This window comes from Oncorhynchus masou, chromosome 25 (assembly GCF_036934945.1).
Source record: "Oncorhynchus masou masou isolate Uvic2021 chromosome 25, UVic_Omas_1.1, whole genome shotgun sequence".
NCBI classification, from domain to species: Eukaryota; Metazoa; Chordata; class Actinopteri; order Salmoniformes; family Salmonidae; genus Oncorhynchus; species Oncorhynchus masou.
This window is the reverse complement of record NC_088236.1, coordinates 28,685,923-28,698,017: the sequence shown is the minus strand read 5'-3', so window position 1 is coordinate 28,698,017 and position 12,095 is coordinate 28,685,923. Positions and strand designations below refer to the sequence as shown.

Here is a 12,095-nt window from a genome sequence, read left to right as displayed (position 1 = left end):
GGTTTCCTGATGAGAGGAGGAGGAATGAAGGAGGTTGGATTCAGACCGGGGGAGGGGGGAAAAACTTGTTCTATTCTCCATTTCACCCCACTTCCAGTTCCCCTTGCACTTCCTGCTGGTTGGTAACCACCTAGTGTTCTAATCTCTTTTACACACACAGACATCTGGTCCAGGAATTGAGTCAAGTGTGGAGGAAATGCCTACATCCCCTTGTGTCTCCTCAGTGGCGCTCACATGTCTCTCACACTGTGCTCTTGGGGGTTTGGCCTCTGCGGAAACCTTTTAATTTTCATCAGCAGTTCCCAAGTTGTCCAGCAACTCCTCACGTGATCCTACATTCCATCTTGTTTATGTTAGGTTAGAGAAACTGAAAAAATGCAACAGAATTGTACACAACAGAGTTGTATTTTCATGGTATGTGTTCCTCGGGCACTATACCAGATCTACTCATGGATATGTTCCACTCACTGTATTGTGGTCTTTGTGTTTTGTAGACTCCAACTCAGGCATGGTTCTGGTTCTGGACCCCCTGGTGAGGGATGAAGTCCCGGGCCCTCTGCTGACCCGCCCACCGACCCGGGATCCTGTGACATCATCAGAGCCGGACGTGGTCTTATCCCACCGCCAGCGTTTTGACTCGACATCCTCAGAACGCAGCCTGGCCTCCAGGCCCCGTCTGGACTCTGGAGCCTCAGAGAAGAGTCTGGGTCTGGGCTCAGCCTTCCGGACCAGGGTGGATTCTGGAGCATCAGAAAAGAGCCTGGGCTCAGCCTTCAGGACCAGGGTGGACTCTGGAGCATCAGAAAAGAGCCTGGGCTCAGCCTTCAGGACCAGGGTGGACTCTGGAGCATCAGAAAAGAGCCTGGGCTCAGCCTTCAGGACCAGGGTGGACTCTGGAGCATCAGAAAAGAGCCTGGGCTCAGCCTTCAGGACCAGGGTGGACTCTGGAGCATCAGAAAAGAGCCTGGGCTCAGCCTTCAGGACCAGGGTGGACTCTGGAGCATCAGAAAAGAGCCTGGGCTCAGCCTTCAGGACCAGGGTGGACTCTGGAGCATCAGAAAAGAGCCTGGGCTCAGCCTTCAGGACCAGGGTGGACTCTGGAGCATCAGAAAAGAGCCTGGGCTCAGCCTTCAGGACCAGGGTGGACTCTGGAGCATCAGACAGAAGCCAGTGTTCCGCCCACAGAGGCAGACTGGACTCTGGGGCCTCAGAGTCCCACTTCAGACAGAGACTGGACTCTGGCACATCAGACTCCAGTATGGGACCGCCAGCCCCCCTGGGCTCTGAGACCTTTGACGGCGCAGGGCTCCTGTCACGGAAACGGTTGGACTCAGGGACATCTGACGTGTTGTCTGTGGGCCGGAACCGAGTAGAGCAGCCAGAGGTGACCATGAGTAGCTCCTCCTCCAACACAGACTCCGAGGCTGAAAGCACCAACCACCATCCAGACCAGTCACATCAAGACAGCACCACTACCAACCATTATCAGCCTGATGGGGCCGTCCTATTCAGGAAAGTCCCAGACTCCCACAGTGGCCTGCTCAATGGCAGTGCCAAGGAAAGAGGAGACATCCAGGAACAGAAGGTACAGTCTTGTTGAATCTCTCTGGGTAATGCTTGCTGACATGATCTGCTGTGTCTCTAGGTAGAAAGGTAGAATATATAGGTTATCACACCACTAGAGGGGGGTGTTGTGCTATGATGGCATGTCTCCCTCTCGCCCTCCCTCCCTCTCTCCCTCCCTCTCTTTTGAAGCACCAGTTCTCAGCAGCATCTTTGTAACGTCGACAGCTATAAACATATAAAATATCTCTGTACGTGTTTAAAAGCTCTGTTTGACTATGGTTACTTGGCTACACAAATAAACTCAGCACCTCAGAGCCGGCCCAAATCCTTTCTTGTGCTCAGCTGGTTCTGGTTCCCCTCAGATCTTGGTTTTCCTCACCTGCTGTCAGAGGAAGAGCCGCTGGGGCTGCCCAGCAACAGCCAAACACACAGGCAGGAGATGGCTGCTGAAGCATTCTGAGTCTCTATTGTTTGCTCAATGGCCTCATCAGAGACTTGGGTCACCATGACGCCACGTTGTTGCCCTTATGGGGAGTGTTTACCCAATGCAGGCTCCAGGCTCTTTTATAGAACTCTGCAATATGGTATGCTTATCTTCCATGTGTTTACATTGCGCTATGAAGGCCCCTCAGCCAAAAAAAGATCAGCCCCAAACGCGCCTCCCTTGCGCCAAACTGTTACATAATGTTGACGATCCTCCCTGCCATCCCATGGATCTGCACTATTGCCCTATGTTGCTTATTGCTATGTTCTAATTGAATCTTCTCTTTCTCCCTCTCATCCCCCCCCCCTTTCAGGTCAGATATACTTTACTCACTCCTCTCAGAAAAGCAAATGATGCAGGTGAGCATGTTTGCAGATACAAACCTTATCCATACACTACCGTTCAAAAGTTTGGGGTCACTTAGAAATGTCCTTGTTTTTGAAAGAAAAGCACATTTTTGCCTCACAATAGTACCCGCAAAACACCAGTCTCAATGTCAACAGTGAAGAGGAGACTCTGGAATGCTGGCCTTCTAGGCAGAGTAGCAAAGAAAAAGCCATATCTCAGACTGGCCAATGAAAAGAAAAGATTGAGATGGGCAAAAGAAGACAGACACTGGATGCCTGTAATCGAACCTCCAAATGCTGATGCTCCAGATACTCAACTAGTATAAAGAAGGCCAGTTTTATTGCTTCTTTAATCAGAACCACAGTTTTCAGCTGTGCTAACATAATTGCAAAAGGGTTTTGTAATGATCAATTAGCCTTTTTAAAATGATAAACTTGGATTAGCTAACAGAACGTGCCATTGGAACCCAGGAGTGATGGTTGCTGATAATGGGCCTCTGTACGCCTATGTAGATGTTCCATAAAAAAATCTGCCGTTTCCAGCTACAATAGTCATTTACAACATTAACAATGTCTACACTGTTTTTCTGATCAATTTGATGTTATTTTAATGGACAAAAATGTGCTTTTCTTTCAAAAACAAGAACATTTCTAAGTGACCCCAAACTTTTGAACGGTAGTATATATGTTTTTGCCTGACATTAAGTGGGAGCCAGGGTGGATTTGTGGCTCATTTCTGGAGCTCTACTGTGAAACTCCACCAGCAGTGTTGATAACAGACCTCTCACCAGAGGATCAATGAACTGAGCCCCTTAGCACTGCTGAGTTATAGCTGTTCCTCTAATATAATCAAGACGACTTGCTACCTAACTCTATCAGTTTAATGGCTTCCATCCAGAGGAGCTTTGTAGGGCCAGCATGACCGTATAGGGCCAGTCATACAGGGGAAGGGGTGAGGGCTCACCGCTAGAGGACTGGATGGCAAGATATAAGAAGGCCCTTCTTTATATTCTCCTCTCTGTGTCCCCAGACTCCTAAAAGCTTGTTATTCTCAAAAACACGAAATCGAGATGATTAAGAGGGAAAGAAATGCTTTTCTAAGTGAGTGTGGAGCCTTTCCCTATATGTGGTGAAATCAGACCATTGCTCTGCTGTACAGAAAGGAGCATGAATCCAGAAACACTCAGGCAACCTAGAACTTGAGCAAATCTGTCAGCTAATGGCCTAAGCTGACGCACTGAAGATGAGGGAGAATGAAGGCGGGCGAGGGGGATTGAAGAAAAGGAGGGGGCTGGAAAAAGGGAGGGGGGGGAGCGAGAGAAGGGAAGTCAAGGGATTTGCAAAGTGCTTTAGCATGAGAAGAGTGCTGCTGTCAGTAAGACTGCTGCTTTGAGTTTGAGGACTTTCAGGCATATTGCCCTGCTGAAGACTTTGAAATGTTTCCAGTCTTTGTGTGTCAACTGTACCAGGGGGGCTGGGTAATTAACTACTGAGTTTGTATTACTTGACTGTGTCTGGGTTCCTCTGTTCTTTGCTACTGTGTTTAAATAATTTCCACTCATGCTTTGTCTGTTTTGCAGTTCCTGAGAAGAAAGAGCCGGTTGTCTTGGCCCCGTTCGGCCGGGCTAATTCTGTGCGGGACCGTATGCGTAAGTTCACGGAGCCCAGTCCCAGTGTCCCGGTGCTGAATAGGGGTTCTCAAGCTCTGAGGAACGCGACAGCCCCCAGTGCCCGAGTCCTAGGCAGAGCCACCCAGCTGAGTGAGGGGCCAGCAGCAGGGACAGCCAAGCAGACTGCAGTAACCACAGTAGTATCCATCACCACCCCTACAGACAGACCCGGGAGACCCCATGTAGGCTCTACATCCTACTCTTCATCCGCCTCCTCAAAGAACCATGTCCAATGCCAGGGCACAGTTCATCCAGGGGGCGTGGCCACCAAACCTCTACAAAGCGCTGCTCAATCCTTGAACGCTGTAGGCGGGGCAAAGCAGGCAGCTGAAAAGCTGCGGCACGCCTCGGGCGGCTCAAAGGAAGACAAGACCACAGGGAGAGCATCTGCACAGCGGGACAGCAAGGGAGCGGCAGACCCCGACATGAAGACCTTCCTAACTATCGAGATCAAAGATGGGCGTACCACCACCACCTCTTCATCCTCTAGAGGCAACCTGGCTCCACGCATCTCCACCAACCCCATAGGTCAGAGAGCAGGTAGGAGCACTACCTAACACTCCTCCCTCCCAAATATCATTCACTACCGTCTGGGCACATTAGAGACATGATGTGCTGGGTGGTTTACTGTGGCCTTTCTTTGAGCTGTGTACTTGGTGATGGATATGCTAGATAAGACTTCTGGTTCCAGATTCTTTATCTTTACAGACCACAGATTTTGATGGATATGGATATGCGTTAAATCCCGAAACAGAAGTTGATATTTGAAATGATATAAACCCCCTTGAATTTCCCCCTGAATCTTAGAATACAGTGCCTTGCGAAAGTATTCGGCCCCCTTGAACTTTGCAACTTTTTGCCACATTTCAGGCTTCAAACATAAAGATATAAAACTATATTTTTTTGTGAAGAATCAACAACAAGTGGGACACAATCATGAAGTGGAACGACATTTATTGGATATTTCAAACTTTTTTAACAAATCAAAAACTGAAAAATTGGGCGTGCAAAATGATTCAGCCCCTTTACTTTCAGTGCAGCAAACTCTCTCCAGAAGTTCAGTGAGGATCTCTGTATGATCCAATGTTGACCTAAATGACTAATGATGATAAATACAATCCACCTGTGTGTAATCAAGTCTCCGTATAAATGCACCTGCACTGTGATAGTCTCAGAGGTCCGTTAAAAGCGCAGAGAGCATCATGAAGAACAAGAAACACACCAGGCAGGTCCGAGATACTGTTGTGAAGAGGTTTAAAGCCCGGATTTGGATACAAAAAGATTTCCCAAGCTTTAAACATCCCAAGGAGCACTGTGCAAGCGATAATATTGAAATGGAAGGAGTATCAGACCACTGCAAATCTACCAAGACCTGGCCGTCCCTCTAAACTTTCAGCTCATACAAGGAGAAGACTGATCAGAGATGCAGCCAAGAGGCCCATGATCACTCTGGATGAACTGCAGAGATCTACAGCTGAGGTGGGAGACTATGTCCATAGGACAACAATCAGTCGTATATTGCACAAATCTGGCCTTTATGGAAGAGTGGCAAGAAGAAAGCCATTTCTTAAAGATATCCATAAAAAGTGTTGTTTAAAGTTTGCCACAAGCCACCTGGGAGACACACCAAACATGTGGAAGAAGGTGCTCTGGTCAGATGAAACCAAAATTGAACTTTTTGGCAACAATGCAAAACGTTATGTTTGGCGTAAAAGCAACACAGCTCATCACAATGAACACACCATCCCCACTGTCAAACATGGTGGTGGCAGCATCATGGTTTGGGCCTGCTTGTCTTCAGCAGGGACAGGGAAGATGGTTAAAATTGATGGGAAGGTGGATGGAGCCAAATACAGGACCATTCTGGAAGAAAACCTGATGGAGTCTGCAAAAGACCTGAGACTGGGACGGAGATTTGTCTTCCAACAAGACAATGATCCAAAACATAAAGCAAAATCTACAATGGAATGGTTCAAAAATAAACATATCCAGGTGTTAGAATGGCCAAGTCATAGTCCAAACCTGAATCCAATCGAGAATCTGTGGAAAGAACTGAAAACTGCTGTTCACAAATGCTCTCCATCCAACCTCACTGAGCTCGAGCTGTTTTGCAAGGAGGAATGGGAAAAAATTTCAGTCTCTCGATGTGCAAAACTGATAGAGACATACCCCAAGCGACTTACAGCTGTAATCGCAGCAAAAGGTGGCGCTACAAAGTATTTACTTAAGGGGGCTGAATAATTTTGCACGCCCAATTTTTCAGTTTTTAATTTGTTAAAAAAGTTTGAAATATCCAATAAATGTCGTTCCACTTCATGATTGTGTCCCACTTGTTGTTGATTCTTCACAAAAAAATACAGTTTTATATCTTTATGTTTGAAGCCTGAAATGTGGCAAAAGGTCGCAAAGTTCAAGGGGGCCGAATACTTTCTCAAGGCACTGTAGATCAACTAGCATTACCAGTGGAACATAGAGGGACATTTTCCATCCCTCCAGCCCAGTGTACTGCAGCAGATCAGATGCACTGTGCCTGTGTGTGGACTGGAGGCAGACAGTGTAGCTATGTCTCCTGCTCTGTCCCAGCCTCACCTCTACATGCTAATGTCAGCCTTCAGATCACACTGGAATCCCTGTTGCCATGGGAGACCAGAGACGCCACAGGGGCAGGGGGCAGTCAGCAGCAGGGCTGAACCCCAGGTTGAGAACAGGCCAGGGTCAGGGAGCATGTGTGGGAACAGGGATCTGCTGTGGATATGGAGCAGCATCGTGTCTGTGATGGACAGGCACACTGTGTGGAGGGGGGTGGGAGAGTGGTATAGGAATAGAGACACAATACAACGGGCAGTTCTAGAGTGTAGCTAGCTACCGTATGTTCGACATTACAATACGCTGTGGTCTCTCTGTGGCATCCCGCAGAGTTGGCGATGTCCACAACAGACTATGGGCTGTGTACCACTGTAAATGCCAGTCAAACACTCACACTGTACCGTTGTATCCAGGAAAGCGTTGTCAACGTAAAAGTAGAAAACAGGCATTAAAACTGCATTTCCAGGACACCTACCTGATTGCGTCTGTCAATACAGTATGTGTTTCTGTATGTGTATGTTAGTGTCTTGGTGCATCTCAGAAGCAGCCTGCTGTGGAGATCTGTCCAAAAAGCCAGTCTTGTTCTCAAGCACTTTCCAGCCACCAGGACCTCCAACCCAAACCGTTCACATAAGACCTGTATAGGACCACTACAGCCTCTGATTACCCCTCCCCTCCTCCCAGACACTCCGACAGCTCCACTGGGCTTTTTCAAGAGGCCGGCATTGTTGCTTTTAAGCCTAATTTGCTCTAATGGCTTTGGGGTCCTATTTTGGAAGCTCCCTGCTCCCTGACAGACTGAAGATAGGCTAGGATAATGACTAGTTCTCCCAGCAGCTCTGAACAACAGTCCTGGCTGAGTGTGCAGTACAGAACACTGGAACGGATCAAACAAGCACTTCTGTTTTATAGCTGCGGTTAAACTGACAGATGCGGTCTTATGATGGCCTCCAGCTTACTATGTGGGTGGGGTGTTAGTGCACTGGTCACGTGAAAATGTGTGTATCCATACAGAGAGGGATAGAACATGAGTGTTTATATTAGCGGCGGCTTTGTCCATAGTGTGACTCACTGGTTAGATATGAGACCTCCCATCACCATGGCAGCTCATGTCAGTGAGTGATGGCCCCCTCAACACACTCAGGGACATGGGAACATCATCATGTCCAATATACCAAAAGAAAGGCTTAGGGGCCTTAAGTCTGTTGTAAATATTTATGGATACACACTGGTGGTGTGCTGTGACATTGTTTTTAAATGACAGTGTTTTTATTGAGCTTTTGACATTTCAGCTCCATATAAGTCTCTTCCTGTATGTCTCCCTCTCTCTCCCTGGCAGACTTGACCCTGGGCCTCAGAGCGACCCCCTTCAAGATGTCCTCCTCCAGCCTTACCTACGGCTCCTCTTTCAAGGTAACTGTAACCTGACCTGGCAGATAGACCGGGTGTGATGACCATAACAACCTGTCAGACAGGAGTTCTGCATGTCATGCCTATAGCAGCTATCAATGTTGGACTGTAAGTTGAACAGTCATGGTTTTCCACTTGCCTTGAAGTTTCAATTGCAGCTTAGTTTTATTGAATTGAACACCAACCCAAAGGCCCCAAAAAGCAAGTGCCTCAGATGCCGATAGAGAGATTTTATAAAAGTGAACACTCCCTTTCACTCAATCACCACAGAGCTTTTTCCTTAATGGAATGAGGGGAGAGTAGGCACCCTGAGGACACAGACTCTCACCCTCCCTGAGAGGTCAGGGAGAGAGACTCCCAAGGGCGCAGCAGTCTAAGGCACTGCATCTCAGTGCTAGAGGCGTCACTACAGACCCTGGTTTAATTCCAGGCTGTATCACTACCTGCCGGGATTGGGAGTCCCATAGGGTGTCGTCTGGGTTTGGCCGGGGTAGGCCGTCATTGTAAATAAGAATTTGTTCTTAACTGACTTGCCTAGTTAAGTAAAAAATAATCGAGGGGTCACATCTGTCCTTGTATGGTATGATAAACATACAGCGAGAGTAAAGGAGAGGGAGGGATGTGCACTGGGCACTCTTCATTCTCTTTTTGTCTCATCCCTCCTGAGATTCATCTCTACCCACTCAACTAGACAAGGACACAGATTCTTCATCTTTTCTCATACTGTAAAAAACCCCTGAGCCCCTCTACCATCAACCAGGGTTCAGGCACTGTGATTGGTGGAGAGTCATCAGGTTCGTTGATGATTGGTGCTGATGTCTCCAGTCAGATGGGTTAGTTGAGGTGGTGAGCAGAGGGAAGAGACCACCCAGGCTCTGCAGTGCCCTGACCTCTCAGTGAGGGTGAGACTCTGTCCTCAGTCTGCTTACTTTCCCTTCCTTCCATGAAGGAAAAAGCTCTGTGGCGATTGAATGAAAGGCAGTGAATGGAGGGTAAGGGAGAAGTGTAGTCAGGTTTACTCACTCATTAATTGTGCTGTATTCCACCCCCCCATGAAGGGCGGGGCAGTAATCTGATTAGGGGATCAGGGCACTGACTGGTTTATCAGGGCTGTGCTGGGAGGACGCTGGCTGGGCTTGGGGGGGGTAGTAAAGGTTTTGCACAGAAACCGTCTCCAGCAGTTAACGTTGTAGTAACACATATCCAGACAGATGCAGACAGATTGGTGGCTCTTACACACAGACAGACTGAGCCAGTCTGACCGAGGAAGAGCCAAGACGGCATACATTCATTCTGCAGAAGATGAGGTGTATACTTGACTGAGCTAAGCGTCGTCAGGACAAGTAGGTAACTACGGTGGGGAGTGAAAAATATGTCTGATGTATTACGATTTCATTTCAACTTTTCCAAATATCAGTGGTGAATATTGGTACCTGGTGATTGTCATGGATAGAACCACTGAATACCGGTACGTCCACTTTTATTGTTTAGAGGTGTAAAACCATGTGCTGTGGTTTAGAATGTGTCCTGCTGTAATCCACACGGATTGTGAATAAGATCACAAGGCCAGTGTTAATTTTTGTGTAGACACACTGGGGACTTTTCTTTCAGCCCAAGTCACCAGCATGGTGTATCAGTTACTGTTACTTAAGCCCTAAATTGTTATGATGCTACTAATGCGATTGTAATACAGCTCTGTCAGGGTAGGGGTTAAGCCTTTGAACTTGACACATGCTAGCAAAGTGTAACACGCTGTACATTCTGCTTGCATTGGCATATTAGCGGGTAGGTAAACGTTGATGCAAACATTGCTGAACAAGCAAGCAGAAAGAACACTGGTACTGACTTTCGCATGAGGTTTCATGTCTTCTATGATTACTGTGAGTATGGAAGAGCCACCGGTGGGCCTCCACTCTTTCCCTGGATTCTGAAAGTGAGCAGGGTCCCTGAGTTATCCTCCCTCTGGGAGCTGCCGTCAGACTTATTCTGGTTATTAGGCAATCGTGGAAATTGCTCTACTAATGCGATTGTGGGAGATGCTGGCAGTCGCTGTTTTCACTCTGGGTTAGCATCAAGCAGGGGAGAGGTGGGCTGCTGCACTCTGCGCAGGGCCCAGACCCCACCACCTGTCCACACAGTCTCTCGGGCCCATGGAAGTACAAGGGTGCGTTACAACGACGTTACCAGGACGATGGATTGGCTTCCAGTGCCACCATCAACAGGAACTGACAGTGAGCCTCATTCAGAGTCCTATTTCCTCTATAGGAATGTAGGGTTGTCTGATGTATACACTGATGGAACAGTCCTATTATGGATGTCCTGCAATCAGAGATTTATGACAAGAGGGTTGTTTTGGATTAGTTGGTCTTTATTGGTGTTTGGTAAATGAGGCTACAGACTGTGATCTGTGTGGGTGGTCCTCTGCGCCTCTCTGGTGGTCTTTCTTCAAACCTTATTACCATTATCACCCCTATACACAACCAGTTACTTAATGACAGCTTACTTTAGGTCAGATAAGCTTTGAGACTGGGATAATGCAGATAGGGTAGCATTGAGTCTTACAATGGGCAGAATAATAAAATCGCATCAACTCTGAAGAAAGCGAGCAAGAAGCATGTGAGGGAGAGGTAAATTAGTGATGGTAAGTAGAAGGACCTTAAAAAGAAGAAGCATTAAGGATAGAAATGGAGGGTAAGTAAGATCGACAGATGGGTAAGTCGGGGAGACAGTGAGAGAGGGCAGAATATTGAAAGAGAAAGTACAGAAAGACAAAGGTGAAACGGAGACTGAGGCTAAGTGAAAGTGAAAAAGAGGGAGTGTTGTAAAGAGTTGCTGCCACCCACCCGCTCATCTCTGCCACCCACACGTTCAGGCTGTCTGCTGCCCCCGTGCCCTCGGTTATACATAATGCCATCTCTGTGGCGATGACAGACAGGCAGTAAGTAGCTTTCCTGTGAGCATGGAGATCACAGCAGAGCCTTGGGTCACACTGGCAACACTGTACTGGGTTATTTGGCCACGGTCCCACAGTGAATGATTAACTGTCAGTCCTGCCCCCTCAGTCAAATAGCCCACTAATCTCCCTATTGGCAGCACAGCCTGAACATACTCTCTGAAGATAGGTTACCCCCAACCAGCACGTGTGTGTGGGGGGGGGGGGGGGCTCTGCCTATTTTGGAGATGATCCTGATCTGTGGAGCCATGAATGTCAGAAGCAGTGTGTTCCTGTTTTATCCCTGGAGTTTTATGGCCATGTGATTTAAAGCTGTGCTCTAAGAGCATTTATTCCACTCTGCTGGTCTTCCCCCGGAGGGGGGCCAGGGTGTCCCAGCCAAGCTGCTGACTTTTAGTCACTCGTAAATAACTACAGCGGGGTCAAAACGGCCAAGGACATTTTCTCGTCTCTGAGACACACGGAATGAATGTCCATCTGAATCACACAGGTGTGCCTTGGGGCATAAATACAAACACTTGCAATATTAAACATATACAGAACATCCAGAGATATAGAGAACATCCACACATGAACTCGCTCTGTCTCCGACTCTTCTCATTCTCCCTCTCCAACACACATGCTCAAATATGCACAAAAATAAATAAATAATCATTTTTACAAGCATGCACACACACACAAACCTTGTCACATTGTTCAGATGCCACTCTGTGTGTGTGCCAGACTAGGGTGATGTCCCTGACGGAGACTGACCCACTTCTCCTGGCATGCCTTGCCACAGTTTCTATGGCCGGCTCGCTGTTCCTGGAGGCTGCTCCACTCTCCATTCAATCCCAGGAAAACAACACTCTCCAGGGTCATACAGTGAATAAAACACCATGTCAAATGAATAAAACTGTTTTATTTTTTTAATGATTGAGTTACAATTCCTTGTTTTCAGTGAACAGAGTTTAATTGATATCTCATTCAGTTGTAGCTTTATTACTTAGTCAAGCACCATTTAGGCGTGTGTACCAGGGGTAAAGAACAGCTTTTCATGCAGCGGGCATAGTTGTGTTGCGTTAACATTGTTCACCTGA

At 47.5% G+C, this 12,095-nt stretch overlaps 1 protein-coding gene across 7 annotated transcripts in view; it reads left to right on the top strand.

The window, feature by feature from the left end:
• Positions 1 to 12,095, top strand: part of LOC135514052 (smoothelin-like) — a 71,852-nt gene that overhangs the window by 43,774 nt on the left and 15,983 nt on the right. For 6 of the 7 annotated variants that reach the window (XM_064937219.1, XM_064937223.1, XM_064937225.1 and 3 more), the window contains 4 exons: positions 495 to 1,585; positions 2,364 to 2,409; positions 3,978 to 4,607; positions 7,993 to 8,066. In XM_064937219.1, coding sequence (XP_064793291.1) covers positions 495 to 1,585; positions 2,364 to 2,409; positions 3,978 to 4,607; positions 7,993 to 8,066 — 1,841 coding nt within the window. The remainder of the gene's footprint in view (positions 1 to 494; positions 1,586 to 2,363; positions 2,410 to 3,977; positions 4,608 to 7,992; positions 8,067 to 12,095) is intronic. The other variant, XM_064937222.1, reaches the window with a different exon arrangement.